The sequence below is a fragment of the Bufo gargarizans genome, chromosome 2 (genome assembly GCF_014858855.1).
Source record: "Bufo gargarizans isolate SCDJY-AF-19 chromosome 2, ASM1485885v1, whole genome shotgun sequence".
Classification (NCBI taxonomy): domain Eukaryota; kingdom Metazoa; phylum Chordata; class Amphibia; order Anura; family Bufonidae; genus Bufo; species Bufo gargarizans.
Genome location: NC_058081.1, coordinates 702756607 through 702779893, shown reverse-complemented (window position 1 = coordinate 702779893; position 23287 = coordinate 702756607). Strand labels below are relative to the sequence as shown.

Here is a 23287-nt window from a genome sequence, read left to right as displayed (position 1 = left end):
ACCTATACAACCACAAATCACATACACAAAAGCTCCCGATTTGGGCCTTAAAATGCTCCTTCTATTAGAAAAATCCTATAAAATATTTCAATGACTCGAATTCTTTGAAAGGGTTCTTTAGGTGTGGAAGATGCAAAGGATGTAGGTCCACTAATTTCCCAAGGAAAACGGTTTATGTCCGTTCCACACACAATTCTACTTCTCAACAGATAAAAGAATGTTTAACTTGCAAAACTTCAGATGTTATTTATATTCTAAAATGTTCTTGTCGTAAACAATATATAGGAAGAACTAAACTTTAAAAAAAAAAGAATAGCTGAACATATTACCAATTATTATATGGATTATACAGTGCATTTCAGTTTGTTATAGCAGTCTAAAATAGCAACTGTTTCTACTGTCAGTCAGTGATACATATACCTTACTTAGGCCTATTGCACACGACCGTATGGCTTTTTCAGTGTTTTGCGGTCCGTTTTTCATGGATCAGTTGTTCCGTTTTTTGTTTCCGTTGTGTTTCCGTTTCTGTTCCGTTTTTCCGTTCCGTTTTTCCGTATGGCATATACAGTATACAGTAATTACATAGATAAAATTGGGCTGGGCATAACATTTTCAATAGATGGTTCAGGGAAAAACGGAACGGAAACGGAAGACATATGGATGCATTTCCGTATGTGTTCCGTTTTTTTTGCGGATCCATTGACTTGAATGGAGCCACGGACTGTGATTTGCGGGCAATAATAGGACATGTTCTATGTTAAAACGGAACGGAAAAACTGAAATACGGAAACGGAATGCATACGGAGTACATTCATTTTTTTTTGCGGAACCATTGAAATGAATGGTTCCGTATACGGACCGTATACGGAACGCAAAAAATGGCCAGTAAACGGGGAAAAAAAAAACGTCCGTGTGCAATAGGCCTTAGTTTTTTGTTGTCGTTTTCTCTTGTTTTTGATTGGATGGAGAGAAGGAACACCCTCCTTTCACCCCTCTATAAAACTCTCAAATGACCAGTCTTTTTATAGGTCACCACTGAGGAAGGAGCAGTCAGCTCCGAAACACGTCTGGTGTGAACTGGTCATGATAGGTTATTGGCACCCTTAGCACCTCTTCTGCTAAAATAATTTTATAGGAATCCTATTTAAAGGGATCCATCTACTGAGAAAAAGAACTATAGCCATTTTCGTGCATAAAGTCCATTTATTGCACCACCTCCGCTCATCAACCACGCAAGACTGCTCACCACGTGGAACGCCACGCCTTGCAGAGAGAGCAGCTGGGACGCGCAGATCGTACACCTTTTTCAAAGCGCGGCTGCATGTATCACGGAGACCTCATTAAAGTGGTAATGTAGCAAGTCTACACTGTCTGGATACATTTGGCTATTTTTTATACAAATCATTTGACTATTTGTGCTTCCTACGACACAAACGATACTCTAATTATTCCACACGGGGGTCAGTGAATGCAGAAGTTTTGTCTTACATTATAGAGGTGCCATTACAATTGACTCATATAGGAGTACTCCAATAATTAAATGCTTAATTTTTTTTTTATACATGAATTATCTTTTTATAATTGTTGCATGAATGAATTGCCACATTTTATTTAATTTTTTTTTCTTGTGTATTGGATGTACTGTTCATTGTTTATGGTTCTACATGGAGAAAAAATCTCTACCTCTCACCATATACGATACGAACAGTAGACCTTAAGTGAAACTACTTTAGTAAGTTTATTTAATTTTCTTTTATATGTTACTGACTACCCATGATGGTACAATAATAGTTTAATAATCATATTTTTAAAATAATTTTTTCACAATTTTTGGGGGGTGTTATCTAATAAAAAAAATATATATTATATATATTTTTTCTTCTTTTTCTTTGCTGGTTTGGTTTGTCTGCACCACTCCAAGTCATTCAGTGCCTGCTACTTATTTTATATATTCAAACTCTAGAAGTAGTAGAGCAGGCATCCTCAAACTGCGGCCCTCCAGCTGTTGTAGAACTACAACTCCCACAATGCCCTGCTGTAGGCTGTTCGGGCATGCTGGGAGTTGTAGTTTTGCAACAGCTGGAGGGCCGCAGATTGAGGATGCCTGTAGTAGAGGATACCTTCAGTCCTATGTGCAGAGCTCAAACCTGGTGGGGCCAGCTTCGAGCTAGCGTCAGGACATTAGGAGCAGTATCCTGAAGCTGTGCTTATGACGGTGAGCGAACCTATAGGGACCCTGAGCAGGGACACTTTAGAAGCTGCAAAGCATTGAGAAAACACTGCCTATATGCTAAAGCTTGTGTATAAAATGTGGTTAGAACAGGCACTTCCGTTAGGTCACCATTTTTAAGTGGACGATCATCGTTATCATAGGACAGTGATTGCGACCATCATGTGACATCCCATAATGACATCACCCCCCCCTTGGCATTCAGTAATATCCGTCTGGTCCATACAATCCCTCGGAACAAGAGGACGCAAAGCTCATTCTTCTAAAGATTTTGGTCTATGAACATCAAAAACCCAAGGCACCAAGACCCAGAACATCAGATCCAAGATAAGCAAACCTAGACCGGCGAGGAAGACCGAGGTGCGAAAACCCCCCCGGAATTTAGCGTACACACTTCACCTGTTCCATCACTGCTCCATCCAGTTGAGAGGTTTCAGTGATTCATCTCACCATCATGGCTCCTTTGGACGATACTGCTGGGTCAATCCCTTTACCGACTGTCATCTGTGAGGAAAACCTGAGGTTCACATCCTGCAGATGGCCCCTAGCCTGAAGGTCACACTGGGCACAATGCCGGAGGGTGACGAGCAGCTGATGGCACATAGCTGGAGGGTCTTGCTCTGTAGATGGCATAGAGCCTAAAGTTAACACCTGTGAATGGCACAATGCCAGAGGGTGGAGATCTGCTGATAGCACATAGCTGGAGGGTTGTGACCTGAGGATGGCACCAGTCCACCTCACACAATACCATGGTGGAGGACAATTCCACCAAAGTCCACAGGAAAGTCAGGGCAGTTTCTGTTTTTACAACAGCTAATAAACAGCATAAAGCTGTAAAGTGATGAGTCATTTATTATAAAGCCATAGAAGACATAAAATGTAGTCCTGGGGGGTGCATTAGACAACACCAGTAAACATCTTCTTACATACTTGCCAACTCTCCCAGACAGCAGGTAGTAGAAATGGATCCTGTTCGGGAAAATTGCCAAAGAGAGGGAATAAGTGATACGAAGACGACCATAAAAGGGGTCCCCTCCAATTATTCTTATTCTTCGCCTGGATGATCTGGGATTTGTATCTCTGCATTTATGCCACTGAGGGGAGTAGAAAAGCTGGATGACAACTATTTTATAGCTGTAATGGTCATGGAATTGATAGTCACTCAGGGACAGACCTGACGTTGAAGGTGTTTTCCAGGACCCACCTTAATTACACATAACACACCTGAAGAAGAAAGTTTGGAATATACTTGCCACTCCAGAGTGCATGGATCGGGCTGCCGCTCACATGGCAGTCCTCTTCTGAAAATGCAGCTTCTGACAACTTCATGACATTTAGTAGGCCTGGGCTGTGGATGGGGCTCGAACTATTCCCCTCTCTGGTGCCAAATTTATTAATATGCCAGAAAGTGAAATCTATGCCAGCAAGGAGGTGGCGTAGATTTCTGGTGCAAATACTGGCAAATACGTGGGCTGCAGAGGTTCTGCCTGTGACCTCCCCCTCCCACCCACTTTCTAAAAATTGGGAAAAAAATTGCTAAATTTTGGTGTAACTTGTGTATACATATTTAAGGGGGCTGGTTTTTGGTCTGTGAACTGAATGGGGTCATATCTGATATATGCGATTCAAATGCTGTTATAATCGCCACCTGACCAGAAAACCACCAGCCTAGCGAATACTAGCGTCGGTATTTCATTTGTACCGGTAACATTAAAGAGGTTTTCCGAGACTTAAATACTGATGAACTATCCTCTGCTATACAATGTCCAGAAGAAAGTTTGTAATAGAACTACCATGCCAGAGTTGCATGGATGGGGTCCCCGGGCACATGGCAGGCCTCTTCAGAGCTCAGCACAGTCCTTGAAAAGAGTCGAAATCTACCTGAGAAGAGTTAGGCCTCTTGCACACGAACGTTGTGTGCCCATGGCCGTATTGCGGCCTGCAATACACAGGCACCGGCCCGTGGGCGAATGGGTCTGCAATCACGGAGATGCGGAACGGAAGCACGGATCGGAACCCCACAGAAGCACTACGGAGTGCCTCCCCCTTCCTGATCAAAAATGTCCAAACTAATAAAATTAAAATATTCATTATGCGCAGTGAATGTTGCAATAGAAAAAAAAATAAAACATTAAAAAAAAAAAAGCAGTTTTGTCAAATCCCCCCCTAAAAAAAAAAAAACTGAACAAAAATTATACCAGTAAAAACTAAAAACTAAACAGCTCAGTAAATGAAAAATGTAAAAAATAAATAAAGTTATGGATGTCAGAATATGACAATGCAAAGAATTTTTTTTTTTTTTAAATAAACATAATAGAAACTATATAAATTTTGGTAAGGCCATAATCATACTGACTAGGGATGAGCGAATCTGCCTCGGATGAAACATCTGAAGTCGATTCGCATAAAACTTAGTTTCAATACTGTACAGAACTCCATACAGTATTAGAATGTATTGGCTCTGATGAGCCGAAGTTTATTACTTCGCTAAGTCTCGCAAGACTTCGCATAACAACTTCAGAAATTGATTTATACTGTAAAAAAAACATTTCCCGAACGCGGATTCGGTTCCAAGTGGTACCTTGGAACTGAATCAAAGTTCGAGAATTTTTTTTTTACAGGACGGAAGGCGATTAGGGACAAGAATTGGACATGCTCTACATTTTTTCGTGGGCCGCAGAATAAAATTGTGAAACGAATGCAGAACCATTCATTCGGTCGTGTGAATGAGCCTTAAAGTGGGTTTACACGTCCCTATCTAACAGCCGATTCAATCAGATGGTTCTTCAGTGAAGGAGACTGCGCATTTACATGCAGCGATCTCCTTCACAGTATGAGGGCTTGCTATAGCCATTGCTTATCCCCATACAGCAGGTGTCAGCAGCCTCTGGCACTCCGGCTGTTGTGAAACTACAACTCCCAGCATGCTCCATTTACTTCTATGGGAGTTCTGAGAACAGCCAAGCAAGTGTGCATGCTGGGAGTTGTAGTTTCACCACACCTGGAGTGCAGAAGGCTGCTGATCCCTGCCATACAGAATCATTGTTTCTAGGCAGGAGATCGCTGTTTAGCAGATCTGCTGCCCAGAAACGATCATTTGGGCGCCTGCACGAACGACAGTAACACCGGATGTTCATCGGGTGATCGGCACCACATTTAGAATGGCAGATTGTCAGGAACGAGCGTTCAGGCAGTGTAAATCCACCTTCAGACTTAAATGGGAGCAGTGCTGTAGTAGCAAGCTCCCTCCACTACAATGGTGCTGGTGCGGTGCAGCTCTGGAACAGACTTGATGGAGCTATACAGAACGGCCAATCAGCTGGTGGTGGTCTATTCTGGGGATAGGACATCACTTAAAGCCTGGACGACCCCCTTAATTGAGCCATTAAAAAAATACTTGTCCCACAAAAAAAATAAGCCCTCATATGGGTTATGTGAACAAACAATTAAGGCTAGTTTCACACTAGCTGCAAGGAACATAGGCCGGCTGTTCCGGCGGGTGAACAGCCTGTCGGATCCGTGCTGCAGCTAGTGCACGCGTGCCCCTGGACTACCGCTCCGGCCCCATTGACTATAATGGGGGCGGGCCGGAGTTCCGGCGGCAGCACACGCCGAGAGGCAGCTGACTCTCGGCATGCGCTGCCGCCGGAAATCCAGCCCGCCCCCATTATAGTCAATGGGGCCGGAGCGGTAGTCCGGGGGCATGCGTGCACTAGCTGCAGCACGGATCCGACAGTTGTCTTGGAAAACAGTTTTAAAGGGGTTCCTCAGGATAGGTCATCAATATCAGATCGATTTATGAAGAGAAAGCATGCGCACGTGCCATGTCCTGTCTCTCTTCCTGTTTTCCATAGACATAGCAGCAGCGAACCGGAAGAGACATGAGACGGCACGTGCGCGCGCCTTCTCTTCATAAAGCTGATCGGCGGGAGTGTCAGACCGCCAACGATCTGATATTGATGACCTATCCTGAGAACAGGTCATCAATATTAAAAGCCTGGAAAACACCTTTAAGGATATGTTCACATCACATTTGTCATGGTCATTTAACATGAACTTTGGGAAAACTCCCAACATACACGCTACCGTGTATACACATCTGGAACCCTACGGGTAACAGATACCACTATGACATCCATTTAAAACACATGGCATATGTGTTGAGCGGAGGCCAAAAATGTGAACAGTCCAAACTGTATAATTTATTAAGAAGCACGTGCCTCTTTGGTGCAATTCACCCCAATAGTATTTTGGAGCTGACCAAATGCCAGTCATAATAAATGTGAGCCATGGCCTCTATAGACCACAGATTTTTCCTCTCGTCACCGACTTGACCAATTTCAGACGAGCGTGTCCTGTGACGAAAATCGCGCTCCGTATGCGAGCACGATTTCCCGTTATGGACAACGTTCGTTTTGCAGGAGCGCATGGTATTCTAATGCTTTATATATATCTCTCTGCATGACCTTACTGCTACAGAATTATACTGACATAAAGCTGTCCGTATGACCCTGTATAAGTAAGGTCAAGCAGAGAGACACAGCATTATAAATCAGTATAATGCCGTGCGCTCCTGCAAAATTAGCACTGCCCGTAACAGGAAATCGCGCTCACACATGCAGTGATTTCTGCACAGGAGACGCTCATCTGAAAGAGGCCTAATAGTAAAAAAAATAAAAAGTTTCAGATGTTGGTCATTAGTGAAGTCCCCAGACACACAAACAAGGAATCCCCTCCAGAACAGTCATTTATCTCCAGGTCTCGTGACCATGCGATTCTGAAGATCTTGGCTGAAACTGCATTTACTCTCTCCAGGAGGGCGGCACTGCACCTACTGCGGGCAGAAACAACAATCTGCACCTACTGCGGGCAGAAACAACAATTCATACCAGGAGGATCACAGCACAGGTGCAGATACCGGGGGCTATAGACTACATGGAGTGGGATAACATACAGACACGGAAGTCACTTCTGGAAGGGAATCACTACTGTTCACACCGATATCACCGACACCGTGACATCCAGATATATATATTTTCCTGGGAGATGGTTCATCAGTGTGTGATCCCACAGGGGAAGTGGCATGGGTAACAGGACTTTGGGGAGGGGGGGGGGGGGGGGGGGGGTCCATGCATCATTTTAGGGACAGCTTTCTGATTACAGAGACAGATGAAAGGTTGATGATCACGGAGTAGAGATTCAGTTCTCACTGGTCATCCTGCAACACTTTAGGGATCAGATCACGAATCCCAGATCCACTCTCGTGCAGCGGCCTAGCGTGAGCGCACCAGAAAACACTTCCCCCAACAAGTATAGAAAAAGAACCCCACACAATATAGGAGCACCAGAAAAACATCCATTCTTGTAAATCATATAACACTCATTTATTCAGAAACAGAACAGGGAAATTTATCTGCCGGACTCTGTAAACATCTCGATTTCCCAGGGAGCGGCGCTGCCCTCCAGAAATACAGGAATGGACTGAACAGATGAAAAAAAGCACCCCTTCCAGGGCAGCACCGAGACGTCGCTGGTAATACTGAGAATATTCATGTCAGGAGCCTTCCCAGACCTCGAGGGCCCGATGGAAACATAACTGCACGCAGCGTGCACCTCAGCTCCACTACATATCCGGACATAGACTTGTTACTGCATCTCCATACTGCTTTACTGAGAGTGAGCCACATCATGTCCGATATCCTGCTCACATCCAGAGGAGCACCCACAATTCTGCCTGTAACTACGAATCGGTCAGCTCACCCAGGACTATATCATTTTCCTTCAACTCTATGCAATGACTGCAGGGCACCACTAGGGGCAGCCATAAAGCACAAGAGGCACCAGGAAACCAACAGAATGCAGCTCTGAATGTGACTAGAGTATAACACATGTCGTCAACGGACACTCACAGGTCAGTAAAAGGAAAAGATTTGCAGAGGCGACTGTAGCTACAGGTCACAAGACAAGACGTAGATGGAACCTGACAGGTCGCTTTACATTCTTGTTTATGGAATTAAGGCCGACATCTTTCCTGAAGATTAATTCATCATGACACAACTGTCTTATATAAAAGAGCTACTAAACACAGACTGAGAGATTGTGTAGAAAAACTGCAATTTATTTTTAAAAAAATAAAAAAAAATAATGGACCTGTCCCCCTGCATGGATCAGCTGTGGACAATGTCCAGTAACCGATAATATTAACCAGTGAACGACATCATTCCCTAAAATATGGCGGCTGCACCATTTACAGGCGGAGGGTCCATTTTAGGGTAAGATACTGGTATGAGGTTTGTAATCACAATAGCATCTATGGGGGAATGTGTCAGTAGCTTCTTCTTATATAAGGCACCAAAGTCTTTGTATTTTCCCCTTGACTTCTTTTCCTTGTAGGTCACTGACTGAAGAAAGAAGATGCTCAGCGGCCAGTGGGGACATTTTGGCATTGCAGGTAACTCCGTCAAGGGATAATTACACGTAAAACCCATGATTATTACAAAAAAAAAAAAATGCCCCTAAAATATACACAGATCGGCAACAGAATGCAGCGTGCGCTGTGCCGCACTGTCCATCTGGATGAACATTTCATACCTCCAGCCTCCCGAAAGAGCTGGAGCGGGCAGCACACTGACGTGACATACTGGATAAAATAGACGTCTAGCTTTATCGGGCACGGTTTTGATCCGGATCTTACAAGGTTGGTCTAATTCATTCTATTGTCAAATAGCTGCCAGGAAAGGCTCCAGCCCCTCGAGACAAGGTCACCTGCGCAAGTCCTTATATAATGGCGGCCCTGTGTTATACAGACGTAAGCCTCTGAGCATCCGCCCGCATCGGCTTCTGCATCCGCCCCGACATCACTAGGGAGAGGAACAGCACCAGCCAGGTTCACAACTCCAAACCGTGCAAGAAAAAAAAAAATTAAAATCTGCTCTCCTTCCACATTTCCTGGTCCTCTAGGGAGAGCACAGGCATTAACCCTTCCTCTGCTCCAGGCCTAGCCCATGCTAATGCCCTGAGCATTTAACATCCACCGTCAGCAGCTCATGTCCACCTGTCCTCAGACAAAACCAGCACGTTCCTGAGGCATCTGATAGCAGAACATACAGCGATGGCGGCTGCTCTGTGCGCTCTACAAGACTAGAAGTTCTCTCTGTTAAAATAATTTTTTGTTTTTTTTGTTTTTAACAAAACTCGCTCATGCACACTACACCTGAAGAGCAGGGGGGGGGGAATCAGTCATCATGGAGAAGATCCTCTGCGGTGAGAGGAGGCAGACATGCACTCAAAGGAAACTCATGAGAAGGGGAGGTGGGCCTGAGACCTTTTTCCCCCCTCGAGACGGGACTAACAGATATCATTATTGCTGGCGGTAACTTCCATAGAAGTGGCAGTTGCAGGCACGGGGCGCCCCCAACTCTGCCTGCTCCCTCCCCACCCGTCTACAGCACACGCACTCCCTTGTGATAAGACCTGGGGAAGCATGTGGCGATGCGCCAATCACAGTGGTCGGAGCTACAGGGGTGGCGGAAGGGGGGGGGGGTCACAGTGCACGGGGTTTAAGGTCACAGTGGGCGGAGCAAAAGGTCATCAAAGTGCAAGTAAATGAGGCGACTCCCTCTGCTCGTGTCCATTGGTGTGACAGGCCGATGCAGCCCATGGTGTCATTCTCCAGAAAAATCTATCTGCGTTGTTTGAAACCCTGTGAACCGTCGGGACCCAGCGGCTGCCGGATCACGTTATTAGATGGTCTGGTGTCCTCTGACTGGTTGATTCGGATAGGTCTGAAAAGACAAGAAAAGGCATTCAGAACCAAGATAAGAAGCCATCCATAAAAGAGTGGTTAGTGCAACATTGCATCAGACATAAGAGGGTAGTGTTGGAGGAGTTGCAGGCACCATGGGGGCCACCATCACTTATGATAGACTATGGCGTCGTTAATCTACGACTGGAAAGTGCATCTCCTGGATGATGCCAGCAGAAGGGACTGCGAAGCCTAATAACTATTACATTAGGGTCGCAGGTAGGGCACTGCCCTCGTTTATAAGGTGCATACAAGAAGCAATCAATTTACAACATGCAAGCAGCTTTGGGAAACAGCTGCAGCACTCGCCTATCTACAATTGGCTTCTCTGGTTCCTCCTCTGGACTGGCACTGCCGAGGATACGTTTCCTGGCCTCCGCGTACTCAGCCTCCCTCTGTGCCAGTGATTTCACAGGCACCGTCGGCCGGCTGCTGGCATGGGGGTTACTTGACAATCCGTTGCTTGTAGGCCTCTTCAGGATCCTGATTTGTGGGGGTGGACCCGCCGGGAGAGAGTCGTCTTGAATAACCACTGGCGCTTTGGGTGGAGACTTTGATTTGCTGCAGATAGAAGAGAAATGAGAAAAGAGCAAGAATGAAAAAAAGGAAATAAACCACACTCTAGAGAACATAAATATGTGGCAATGCAGTTGTAATAGGGAAGAGCTTAGCCAATGGAAAGCAACAAGGCTCAGGGGCAGCTTTCCAGTGTACGCCTGGAACCATTCTGGCTTCCAGAAGGAGCAGACACCAAACTATTGCTATTTCTTAATGTTCCCCCTTCTTCACGTGATTAAGCACTTTAATTGCGATAATGCTGAAAATATTCCTACCGAACCAGCGCTGCGCTCTCCAGTGTAATCAAGTTGCAGGCACTTCCCGGATTATAAGCCATCCATTCAGATCTTAGCCCGGATACAACCTGCATGGGTTGCGCCTGTGCAGTCAGGTAGCCTCGGGCGCTGTGAGCAGTCACTGCCCAAGACTGCCTGACTGCGCAGGCCGAACCCATGTACATCGCAAGTTGTAACCGGAGTAGGATCATGTGCTGAATGTATAGCATGTGATCCAGGAAGAGCCCGCAAGCTAAATACACCGGGGAGCGAGGTTTTAGCACAGTAGAAATATTTCCTGAATATGTTCTCATTTGAGACAATGCTGGCATATTGCTGGGATACGCCCCCATTGTCTGATAGGTGCTTGTCCCATTGTTGAGACCCGCACCTATCTCCTAAACAGAGTCCTGAAAATGGTAAAAGGAGCACCGGTCCATAAAAGTGGATGGGAGCAGTGACCAGTTATGCGCGGTGCACTCCCATTCACTCCTACGGGGAGAGAGCTTAGTGGTGGCCGGACCGGAGTCCTCCAGCCATCACTCTGCCCACTCCGTTCTCAATATAGGTGACCTGCACCTATCAGACAGTGGGGGCATATCCTAGCGATATGCCCAGATTGTCTCAGATGAGAACACCCCTTTAAGAAATTTAAAAAAAACTAAAATACATGGATAAGGCTACTTTCACACTAGCGTTTTTGCTAGATCCGGCAGGGTTCGGCAAAAACACTTCCGTTACTGATAATACAACCGTCTGCATCCGTTATGAACGGATACGGTTGTATTATCTGTAACATAGCCAAGACTGATCCGTCATGAACTACACTGAAAGTCAATGGCGGATGGATCTGTTTTCCATTGTGTCAGGGAATCCCAGGACGGAGAGCGAACCCCAGCATGGTGCGGTTTGCTCTCCGGTATGCATTTTAGAGCATTCGCTTCTGTTCAGTTACATTTTGTCCCCATTGACAAACCTCCCCCCCCCCCCCCCGGTATTGAGCCCCTATGACGGATCTCAATACCGGAAAATAGTAACGCTAGTATGAAAGTAGCCTTACCCCTTTAATTAAAATACCTTGCGTTATGGCCCTTTTACACAAGCCAAAGAATGGTACAATTATTAAGGAAGAACTCTTTTCCAATAATTGCCCTGTGTAAAAGTGCTGCTGATCACCAGCCAATGAGCACACTACGGATCGACCGATATCAATTTTTTTAGGGCCGATACCGATAATTTGTGAACTTTCAGGCCGATAGCCGATAATTTATACCGATATTCTGGGAATTTTTATTTTTGAAAAAAAAATAAAAAATCCCACAAATCTGCTGAAAATTAATGTTTATTGTTAATGTGTATATTTTTTTGTAAATCTTTCTTTTTCATTTATACTTAATATTTTGGTGTTTTATTTTTGTAACTTTTTTTTTTTTTTTTTACTTACTAACTTTTAGCCCCCTTAGGGACTAGAACCCTTGTCCTATTCACCCTGATATAGCTCTATCAGGGTGAATAGGAGCTCACACTGTCCCTGCTGCTCTGTGCTTTGTGCACACAGCAGCATGGAGCTTACCATGGCAGCCAGGGCTTCAATAGCGTCCTGGCTGCCATGGTAACCGATCTGAGCCCCAGCATTACACTGCTGGGGCTCCGATCGGAAGAGGAGGGGAGAGGGGATCCTGTGGAGGGGCGCACTGCGCCACCAATGTTTTTAATACTGGGGTGGGGGGGCGCACTGGGGTTGTCCAAGTTATATTTATTGATGACCTATCCTCAGGATAGGTCATCAATATCAGATCGGAGGGGGTCCGACACCCGGCACCCCCTCCGATCAGCTGTTTGAAGAGGAGACTCGCACAGTGTCAGCGCTGCCTCCTCTTCACTGTTTACCTTCTAGCCGTTGCATCTGCAGTGGTGGTTTACACCCAAGCCTTCCAATTGAAATGAATGGGACGGCTTGGGTGTAATTACACCTGCTCACCACTGCAGATGCAACGGCTAGAAGGTAAACAGTGAAGAGGAGGCAGCGCTGACACCGTGCGAGTCTCCTCTTCAAACAGCTGATCGGAGGGGGTGCCGGGTGTCGGACCCCCTCCGATCTGATATTGATAACCTATCCTGAGGATAGGTCATCAATAAATATAACTTGGACAACCCCTCTCTAATTTACTCATATACAGGAGGCGGCAGCTGGCTGCAGAATCACATAGCCGGCTCCCCACCTCTATGAGCAGTAGCTGCGATCCGCGGCACCTGAGGGGTTAACTACCGCAGATCGCAGCTACAGCTCATAGAGGTCGGGAGCCGGCTATGTGATCCTGCAGCTCCCGCCTCCTGTTGTATATGAATAAATGAGAGATTAAGCTTCATTGGTGGCGCAGTGGCCATAGCTCCTCCCCTCCTCTTGTCCCCTGTCCTCTCATTGGCGGCAGCAGCAGCACAGGGGGAGGAGACACTGCTTCCTTCTCCCCTGTGCTGCTAAGGGGAACACGGAGAGCGCTGTCAGCAGCGCGATCTGTCTTCCCCATACGCTATCGGAATATCGGCAAAATAAATGCCTATAGCGTTCAAAATCCTGAACATCGGTAAATCCGATAATCGGTCGATCCCTAGAGCACACACTCGCACATTTATTATGCGATGATGTTTCGCTTGGCACCTAGAATAGCCGCCTGCCACCAGCACATCGCTATGTGCTGCAGACAACTCTATCTGGTGTCAAATCTGATGCCAAGAACAATTCCACAGAAAACTGTGGCTTCGGTTTTCCTCTGGCATTTGAGTACCATACCAGAGGGAAACTAAAACCGATGGCCTGGTACACTGTGCGTGAACCCATCTTCACTGACGATGCAGGGCACCCTGAAAATCCCAAAAAAAGCCGAGCACCTATAAACAAGATAAAACCAATGAGTACAGAGCCCCTTTACCTCTCCCGCTGTGTGATCCGCAGTTTCTTCTCTAACCGGCGATCTATTTCCTAGAAAAGAAACAAAATGACAATGAACAGACTCAGCGTTTCAGGTGTACAAGTCACTCACACGCACAACATTCTGGTGGGACTTTAAGCGTTAGAACCGATTTAAACGTTTTTTTCCCCTTCACCCACGACAGACACGAAACCTGCAGAATAAAAGGGCGGACACTCTCCTCCCAATTCAGTGTGGTTTCCTGTCTCTGGGGAAGCCTGCAGTTTTTCTTTCAGATCCTTCCCCCTGGTGGTGCTCCAATTCTGACCCAGGTTGTTTAGGCCAGAGAGGTCCTGGGGCATACCTGCAGAGGTGAGATGTGGCATCGGTTGGTGCACTAATGGGGACAGGCAGAGGGACAGCAAGTCTCTAGAGGGAGACTCTTGGGTGCTGGAGCGATTAGGTGTCTAAAGGCATCGCTGATGCACTAGAGGCACGGACTTCCTGGCCACAGGGGGAGGAGTTTCCGGCAAGGAGATAGGCCGGCGAAAGCAAGTGAAGCGCGTAGATCGGCGTGCGGCGCTGACGTCATCACAGAGCGCCTACGAGAAGGGAGCTCTATAAACAGGAGGACGGCGTCTTGAATCAGAGCTCTGGTTTGGCATACTGGTACATAAAAATACTTTCACAATTGCGGCAAAGGATCCGTCAATCCTGACGCAAACGGCAGAGGATCCGGCAATCCTGACGCAAACGGATGCCATTTGTCAGACAGATGCGGATCAGTCTGACAAATGCATTGAAATACCGGATGTCTCAGGTGTCATTCGGAAAAACGGATCCGGTATTTGTCTTTGCATTTTTAAAGGTCTGCACATGCGCAGACCGGAAAACCGTCTGTTTTGCCGGAACACTTAATGCCGGATCCGGCATGTGTTCGGGATTTTTGGCCAGAGATAAAACTGCAGCATGCTGCAGTATTTTCTCCGGCCCAAAAATGTAAGAGAGACTGAACTGATGCATCCTGAACGGATTTCTCTCTATTCAGAATGCATTAGGATAAAACTGATCACCTATTGAAGGTAGCAGATAGAAAACGTGCCTTTTATAAACCACGCACATTTGCAGAATGTGAGAGCGTAGGGCATACACTATCGGTTGTTTCCAGGGCCCAACAAGGACCATCATGTACTGTGGAACTGTTGGACCCCCAGAGGAGGTCTTGCACAAGTAGAGGATATACTAGGTGTATTACAGAGATTCTACTCCTCGGTGTATACCTCCAAGAATGCGAATTTGGAGGAGGAGGTACTACAATTCCTTAGGAGGGTGGAATTACCCACACTTTAGGAAGAGGAAAAGGGACCAATTAGAGGCGCCCATTGTCATGGATGAATTGGTTTATGCCTTCAAAGACATGTCTAATGGCAAAGCCCCGGGTACAGATGGCATCCCGGTGGAGACATAAGAGATTTCAGGATATACTGTTACCAGAATCACTGAAGGTCTTTAATTATTCATGGGAGGAGGGCTGTCTTCCAGCATCTATGCAGGAAGGAGGCACTTATTGTAGTGATACCAAAACCAGGGAAGGATCCAAGAATACCCGACTCGTATAGGCCCATATCCCTACTCACGTCAGATGATGTTAGCAAAAGTTCTGGCAAAAAGATTGTCCAAGGTTATACTGAGTATAATTCATCCGGACCAAACAGGCTTTATGCCCCAGAAATCTACAGCTATTAACATCTGCAGAGTATATACTAGCTTACAAATCCCAGCAGACAACTGTGGAGATAGGGCCGTTCTGTCGCTTGACGCCGCTAAGGCCTTCGACAGTGTGCAGTGGGGGGACCTCTTGGAGGCGTTGCGATGTATGGGTTTTGGTCAGTGGTTCATTAAGTGGGTGCAGGTCCTCTACTCTAACCCAAGGGCACGTATTAGGGCTAATGGGAGTGTGACTAATTACATCCAACTGGCAAGGGGAACTAGGCAGGGGTGCCCACTATCCCCCCTTTTTCTTTGCCATAGCAGTTGAGCCTTTGGCGACGGCAGTGGAAGTCCCCAGACATTAAAGGTTTCCAGTATGGACAGATAAATAACAAAATCGCGTTATATGCTGATGACACTTATTCCTGGGGGATACGAAGTTTGGTTGTCTGTCAGGCCTAACTATTAACTGCCTATAGATGACCAGGCGATATCTGCGGTGGCCATAGCCCATAATATCCCCTGTGTAAATATTTCACCCAAGACTAAGGAATTTGAAGAATGGCTGTCCAATAGTCACATTAGATTCTAGGAGCGGGAGAGAGCAGTATGCATGCTGGAGCGAGTACAAAGGGTGGGAGTATTTCATGTGTTATATGCTATATTATATACAAAATGACCATACGCAATGTGTATCTTGTACAGGTATATTTCTATTTATTAAGACATGATATATTTACTGTACACAGTTTTGTAATCTTGTCAAATAAAAAAATATTTGATTTAAAAAAAAAAAAGTTTTAACCCCTTAAGGACCCTGGGATTTTCAATTTTTGCGGTTTTATTTTTCACTCCCCGCCTTCCCATAGTCCTTTTATTTTTCCATTCACATAGCCTTTTGAGGGCTTATTTTTTGCAGGACAAGATGTACTTTCTAATGGCACCATTTACGGTTGCATACCATGTAGTAGGGAGCGGGGGAAAAAAAATCCAAATGGGGTAGAATTGGGAAAAAACGCAATTCTGATAACTTTTTTTTTACACTGTACACTATGCAGTAAAATTGACATGTTGTTATCTTTATTCTCCAGGTCAGTACGGTTCCAACTATACCACACTTGTATAATTTTTCTTGCGTTTTAATACTGAAAAAATGAAGTTTGAGGGAAAAAAAAATTAAAAAAAATGTCATGACCCTATTCTGACCCCTTTAACTTTTTGGTAGTTATGTGTACGGGGCTGTGTGAGGGCTAATTTTTTGCAGGACGATCTGTTCTTTTCAGTGATACCAATTTTAAGTGTATGCGACTTTTTGATCACTTTATTAAAAAATTATTGGGAAGTTGGAAGTGACGGGAAAAAAAAAATGGCAAATTGGCTGTTTTTATTTTTTCCCCCGCTACGCCATTAATGTTATTATATTTTAATAGTATGGGCATTTTCGCACGAGGCGATGCCCATGATGTTTATTTTTTTTATTGTTTAAGTATTTTTATTTTAAGGAAAGGCAGGTGATTTGAACTTAGGTTGTTGTTTTTTTATATTTGTAAAAACTTTTTTTTAACTTTTTTTTAAGTCACCTTGGGTGACAATAACTGGCAATCATTCGATTACCCATAGTATTTAGTGATGGCTAAATAGCCATCATTGAACACTTCATTTGCACTACATCCATACAAGGCTGCCACCTAGTGGCCTGTATTGATATATACATCTAATTGACTCTGAAACCTGCTTCCTCAATCTTAGCCGGGGAAAGCTGTTACCGGACCAAAATAGCGCAACTTCCGTTTCCGGTCTGCACAGATGCCGTGGTCACATATGACCACGGCATCTAAAGGGCAAGATGTATGTGATCAGCCTTCAGGCTGATCACATACATGTTCCGCGGGTCTCTGCCATTTAAAATAGCAGAAACCCAGCGGCCAAGGACCTGCTGCATGTGCGGGCGGGCGCTATGTTTAGGGAACGGACCCATGACGAACAGCTACGTCATGGGTCCTTAAAGGGTTAAAGGCTTTGACTCAACCATTTGAACCATTGGATACCAGCTCCATTAAGTGTCTCACCTTAAAATTATGCCTTCTAGTAGCGGTAACATCTGCTCGCAGGGTTAATGAGATTCATGCCATATCTATTAATCCTCCATACACTACTATTTTGGAAGATAAAGCGTTGATTCATCCGGATCCCGCTTTTCTTCCAAAAGTGGATTCCAGTTTTCATAGGTCCCAGGATATTGCTCTTCCGACCTCGGGTTCTTAAAAAAGGTAGGAAGAAGAAAAATCTCTCCATTGCTTCGATGTAAGAAGCGCTTTTAGTGGTTCTCTCACACAGTTGGCGAAAGTCTTCTTCACTCTTTATCCTCTTTCAAGGAGGGAATAAGGGAGAGGCGCCACTAAAAGTTCCATTGCTAGATGGATTGTTTCTGCCATTTCTTTGGCCTACTCTTCACCTGGCTCATCTCCTCCGGTGGCTCTTAGAGCACATTCCACCAGGGCAGTTGCCACCTCCTGGGCAGAAAGATCCTCAGCCCCCGTAGAGGATATTTGCAGAGCCGCTACCTGGTCTTCTCCTTCAACCTTTTTTAAGCACTATCGGCTTAATTTGAACCAATCTTCGGGTTCTTCCTTTGGGGAAAAGGTGCTTCTTTCTGCTCTCCCACCCTAACTATTTAATCTGGTAAATCACTCGTGGTGCTGTCGTGGGGAAGGGAAAAATGATGATTACTCACCAGTAATTGGATTTTCCAGAACCCATGACAGCACCCTTATTTCCCCTCCCTTCTGTGTTATTTTGGTTCTTCTATACTCACAGGTTGTAGCATATAAAAAAAATATATATATATAATTTGTATATTAAAGGGGTTATCCCATCTTAGACAATGGGGGCATATCACAAGGATATGCCCCCATTGTCTGATAGGTGCGGGTCCCACCTCTGGGAGCCGCACCTACAACGAGAACGGAGCCGGGGAGAGTTGTGGCTGGAGGACCCCGGGTTTCCCAGGGTCCGACCACCACCAGGCTCAGCTCCCCGCCTCTCCCATTGAAGTGAATGGGAGCGCACCGCACATGCGCGGCCAACGCTCCCATTCATTTCTATGGGGCCGACGGAAATAGCCGAGCCAGCGCTCGGCTATTTTTGGCGGCTCCATAGAAATGAACGGAGGGCGGCTGCGCATGCGTAGTGCGCCCTCCTCCACTTTCTCTGCTCTGTTCTCCTTGTAGGTGTGGGTCCCAGAGGTGGGACCCGCACCTATTAGACAATGGGGGCATATCCTTGCGATATGCCCCCATTGTCTAAGATGGGATAACCCCTTTAAGTTGATTATCATGGATTATCTAAACATTATGTGGGCGGACTTCCTCCGATGCTTGGCTATCACACTGAACTGGGAGGAGAGTGTCCGCCCTTTTATTCTGCAGGTTTCCTGTCTGTGGGAGCGGATCCTCTCTCTCGTGGTGCTGTCGTGGGTTCTGGAAAATCCAATTACCGTTGAGTAATCATTTTTCCACTACTTTTATATGAATGGCCTATCCTCAGGACAGGTCATTAGCATCAGCTCACCTGAACAGGAGCAGGGCTGCAGTACCCACGTCCACCACTACAGCGGAGGGAGCGCTCCAGTTCCGTCTTTGAACCTACTCCCTAAATAGCTGATCGGCGGGGGTGCATGGTGTCAGATCTGATATTGGTGGCCTATCCCAAGTTCTTGAAAGCCTCCTCAAAAAGGTACAATAACACTTAGGGCTCATTCAGACGGCCATGTTTTGTTCCGCATTTTTGCACAACGGGTGCGGACCCATTCATTTCAATGTGTCCTGTCCGCATCCGTTCCGTGGCCCCGCAAAGAATATTGAACATGTCCTATTCTTGTGCACAATTCCGGAAAAGCATAGGCGTGTTTAGTGGATGCGCAATTTACAGACCACAAAACACATACAGGCGTGTGAATGTAGCCTTAAATGGGTTTTTTCAGCACTTGTTTATTGATGACCTGTCCAAGTCATCAATATCTGACACTGGGGAAAACTGAATAGGAGCAGCACGGCAGAAAACAGACAGGACCACTACACGGTGTATGGATCTAGCTAGCCCCCCATGCCGCAGGTAGTAAAAACAGGAGTCGGACCCCCACCAATCTGATACCAATGACCTGTTCTAACCACAGTTCATCAAAAAATAAGTCCTGGAAAACCCCCTTCACGGTTTTGGCTTAGGCCTCATGCACAAGACTATCCGTTTTGCTGATCAACAAAATACGGACACAGTCCGTGTTGCATCCGCATTTTTTGCAGACGTATTGACTTCAAAAGGGTCCGCATTTCGAAGACAAGAACAGGACATGTGGATCACCCGTGTGCTTTCCGCATCCAAACGTCCGTTCCGCAACAAGATACACTGTCCTCAAAATACGGACCAGGGACCCGTTGAAAACAATGGGTTCACAAAAGCAATACAGTCGTGTGCCTGAGGCCTTAACAAACAGAGGCGCCGACACGCTGCAGATTTCACAGGTATCACATAGTTCTTGCGGCGGAAATGGCTGCACATTTCACTTCTGCACCGCAGCTCAATTCACACTGCAGATTTTTACGCAGTCTGAGGGGCAGATTTCTTAAAACCTCACACACGTTGCACTTCTTCACCAGATGGACAATGCAGCAAGTGCCTGTAACACACCGTAATATGATATATATCTGTAATTCCCATCACCTCCAGAGATGCGGATCCCCTGGGGTGTTATCGGGCGGGCTGAGCTCTGGGTATCAGATCACATAACTTGGCTGCAGCTCAGGATTTCAGTCGCTATCCTCTGCCAAATAAAGCGTCCTATACGTAGAGGTATTAATAACCACTGCTGGAGTCAGGTCTTACAGGGGAAATACACTATTTATAGTGAAACAGACTGGCCGCCATCACCCCGTACCTGCAGCTATACACGTCGGCAGCGATTTGACCCCAAACTGCGCGGATATCATCATTAACTGGTGTATGTGGTGCTAACTGCAAGCCAACGCAATGAAACCCCCAATTCACCTGTACATGTATAGGGACATGTGGGGGCACTGAATGTACCCCCTATATGAGCCTGGGAGGCTCTGAGCAAAACATGGAAGTCCAACTGATAATGACCAGTCCCTTGTGGTGAGAGCAGAAAACAGGGGATCCCATCCTCAGCTGCTGGGGTAATTAAAGGGGTTGTCCGCAAGTATTCAAAACCTACAGGGGAGAAGAGGGGGCTTATAAAAGGATAGAAAAAAAAAAAAAAGCTTTCCTGTCCGGCTACAGGTCCTTCTGTTCTCTGCGGGATCGGACGAGGAGATGTCCGGCCAATCACCGGTCATGCACATGACCAAAGAGGCCAGAAATTGGCTGAGTAGACGTCTGATGTGACATCACGGCTTCCTGCAGGGATGGGAAAGGGGAACCTGTAGTCAAGCGTGAGCCTTCCTGCATGTTTTTATAATTCTCAGACAATCCCTTTAAAGAGGCACTGTGTTAAAACAATGTATCCCCTATGCAAAGGATATCTACCCCCCCCCCCCCCCCCCGGCCTACCTGCATTTGAGCAGAGCACCGATTGGCAGTCTCCGGCATTCCCATAGACAGTAGTGTTGAGCGAACTTGTGTTTTAAGTTCGGGTTATCAAAGAATCGCGTTATGGATTCCGCTACCACAGACCATATGCGGAATCCATAACGCAATTCTTCGATAACCTGAACTTTAGACGCCGAACTAAAAAACGCACATTCGCTCAACACTAATAGACAGTGAATGGAATGTAGGTGTGCGCGCCCCAACCAGATGTAATGCTGAACAAGGCAACCCCCACCATGAGTGGTGGGGGTCTCAACAATCAGACCCCCACCCACCAGTTATCCCCTAACTGGAATACCCCTCCAAGCAAGGTACGTGATACAAGCTAGTAGTACAGACCCCATAGTCCTGATCTGGGGGCTATAGAAATTCTGTGCCTTCTTTAGGTGGGGGGTGATGGAAATCTGGTCTAGATGGAGGTGGTCTTCGCTGCGCCCGTCTCCACTACTTATCTAGACACCATACACCACTGTACAGGCGCTGAGCGCATGCACAACACTTCACCAGGAGGGGGGGGGGGGTCCCAAATACATATTAACATGGCACCTGTGCTTATGGGGTCAGTGCTGACGGTCCTGATAACAGGAAGCCCCACAACAGCTCTGAAGACACCAAGGGGGAGGGAAGGAAGGGGCTGGTGAGGGGGTCCCTGACATGAAGGTGTGTAGGGGTCCCACACAACAGTCCTTCCCTCAGATCACGTGCTACAACAAAACAAGCCCCCAAAACAGAACTGCTGGAGACCCTGGTGCAGCCAGGGTGACCCAGCGCCGTCTAGGCTCAGCAGGCCCTGCCTGAGGCTGTCCCCCAGCTGCAGACACTCGAGCACAACCACGGAGACCCCCCACAGGCTGCACCACACGGCACAGCCCTCCGACTTTACTCACGCCGCTATCGGCCGCATCCTCCCAGCTCTCCGCGACCTCATCCTCTTCCATCTTCCGTTCAGCCGCCGCCGGAAATCAGGCCAAGCGCCGGCCTTTACTGCGCAAGCGCAGGACTAGAGCGTGCACGCACCGCACATACTGCGCATAACCGATACGCGGCATGTGACCGGAAACCACGCCCCTTTGGGTCAATAAGGAAGGGTTGTGTCTCAACTCCATACACGGTAGGGACCTGGTCCTTACCAGGCATGGGAAATAGAAGACTCTACATGAGCTGTCTAAACTCCATGCGTGGTACGGACCTCTCGCCCCCCTAGTGTTTAGGCAGCTCACATTGATTTGGCTAAACTCCATGCGTGGTACGGACCTCTCGGCCCCCTAGTGGACAGGTTCCGAACAGAGGCTAAACTCCATGCGTGGTACGGACCTGGTCCTTACCAAGTATGGGGAATAGCCCACTCTACAGCAGCTGGGACCTCTCAGCCCCCTGGTGGTCAGGTCCGGAACTATGATGGGATTTAGCTGATTCACAGTGAATTGTCTAAGCTCCATACTCTGTAAGGACCCGCTTAACCCTTTGTGGTATGGGATCAGTTACAATTAATTTTGCCCAATAAATTGAAATAGATGAGTAAGGTTTTTATGTGTATTTCATATTTAAGCCTTGTAGTAGTTTAACGTGAATCCGTATCATGGACGCATCTCCCCCCCTGAGTCCTGTGAGGCTCAGATCATGCCCCAGATAAGCCTCGAATCGCTGCCAAATGTCTGCATTTAACAATGACTGAAGAGTTGTACAGTGTACGAGAAAAATGAACGATGGGCGCAAATTTTCCATTTGTCAAGAGTTTTCTGTGAATTGTTCGCACCAAAGTATACAATCAGATTGCAAGACTTTGTCGATAACCTGTGATTTTACCATCATCATTGTGAAAGGAAAGCTCAAGATGTAGCCCCCATAATGGAGGTCCTCTTCACTAATGGGATCCACACCCCAGACGGACCTTTTCTATGTGTTATGTACAGAGAGGTTTTCCTGCTGGTGAGGTCCTCTTCAGCAGTGGCGTAGCGTGGAGGGGGCCGTTGCCCCAGGTGCAAAATTTTAAGGGACGCCAGCAGGGCTACACCGCCAATTAGGCAAAGTGAGGCGATTGCCCCAGGCGGCGCGGCCCTGCTCACAAGTGGGGGGCGGCGGCAGGTCACAGGGAGATGAGCGCTTCCATTGTGGAAGCGCTCATCCCCATAGTCATCTGTATCACTGTACTCAGGACAGCGATACAGATGGATGTGCTGCAGGGGAGGGAGAGGCG

The 23287-nt window shown here is 46.6% G+C and overlaps 1 protein-coding gene across 1 annotated transcript; it reads right to left on the bottom strand.

The window, feature by feature from the left end:
• Window positions 1-8366: 8366 nt before the first annotated feature.
• LOC122929050 (SUZ domain-containing protein 1) lies at window positions 8367-22088 on the bottom strand. Its single transcript, XM_044282492.1, has 4 exons — window positions 21978-22088; window positions 13798-13847; window positions 10344-10595; window positions 8367-10014 (listed from the first exon to the last, which is right to left on the bottom strand). Exons 1-4 carry the CDS (start codon window positions 22026-22028, stop codon window positions 9912-9914), a joined length of 456 nt encoding a protein of 151 aa, XP_044138427.1. The 5' UTR covers window positions 22029-22088; the 3' UTR covers window positions 8367-9911.
• Window positions 22089-23287: the final 1199 nt, after the last annotated feature.

Excerpts from the sequence above, each read along its gene's own strand:
- LOC122929050 (XM_044282492.1), bottom strand. The coding sequence starts at position 22,028 with ATGGAAGAGGATGAGGTCGCGGAGAGCTGGGAGGATGCGGCCGATAGC. Across the intron at positions 13,848-21,977 it reads AGGATGCGGCCGATAGCGGC|GAAATAGATCGCCGGTTAGA; the intron begins GTGAGTAAAGTC and ends TTTCTTTTCTAG. Across the intron at positions 10,596-13,797 it reads CGGATCACACAGCGGGAGAG|CAAATCAAAGTCTCCACCCA; the intron begins GTAAAGGGGCTC and ends TTCTATCTGCAG.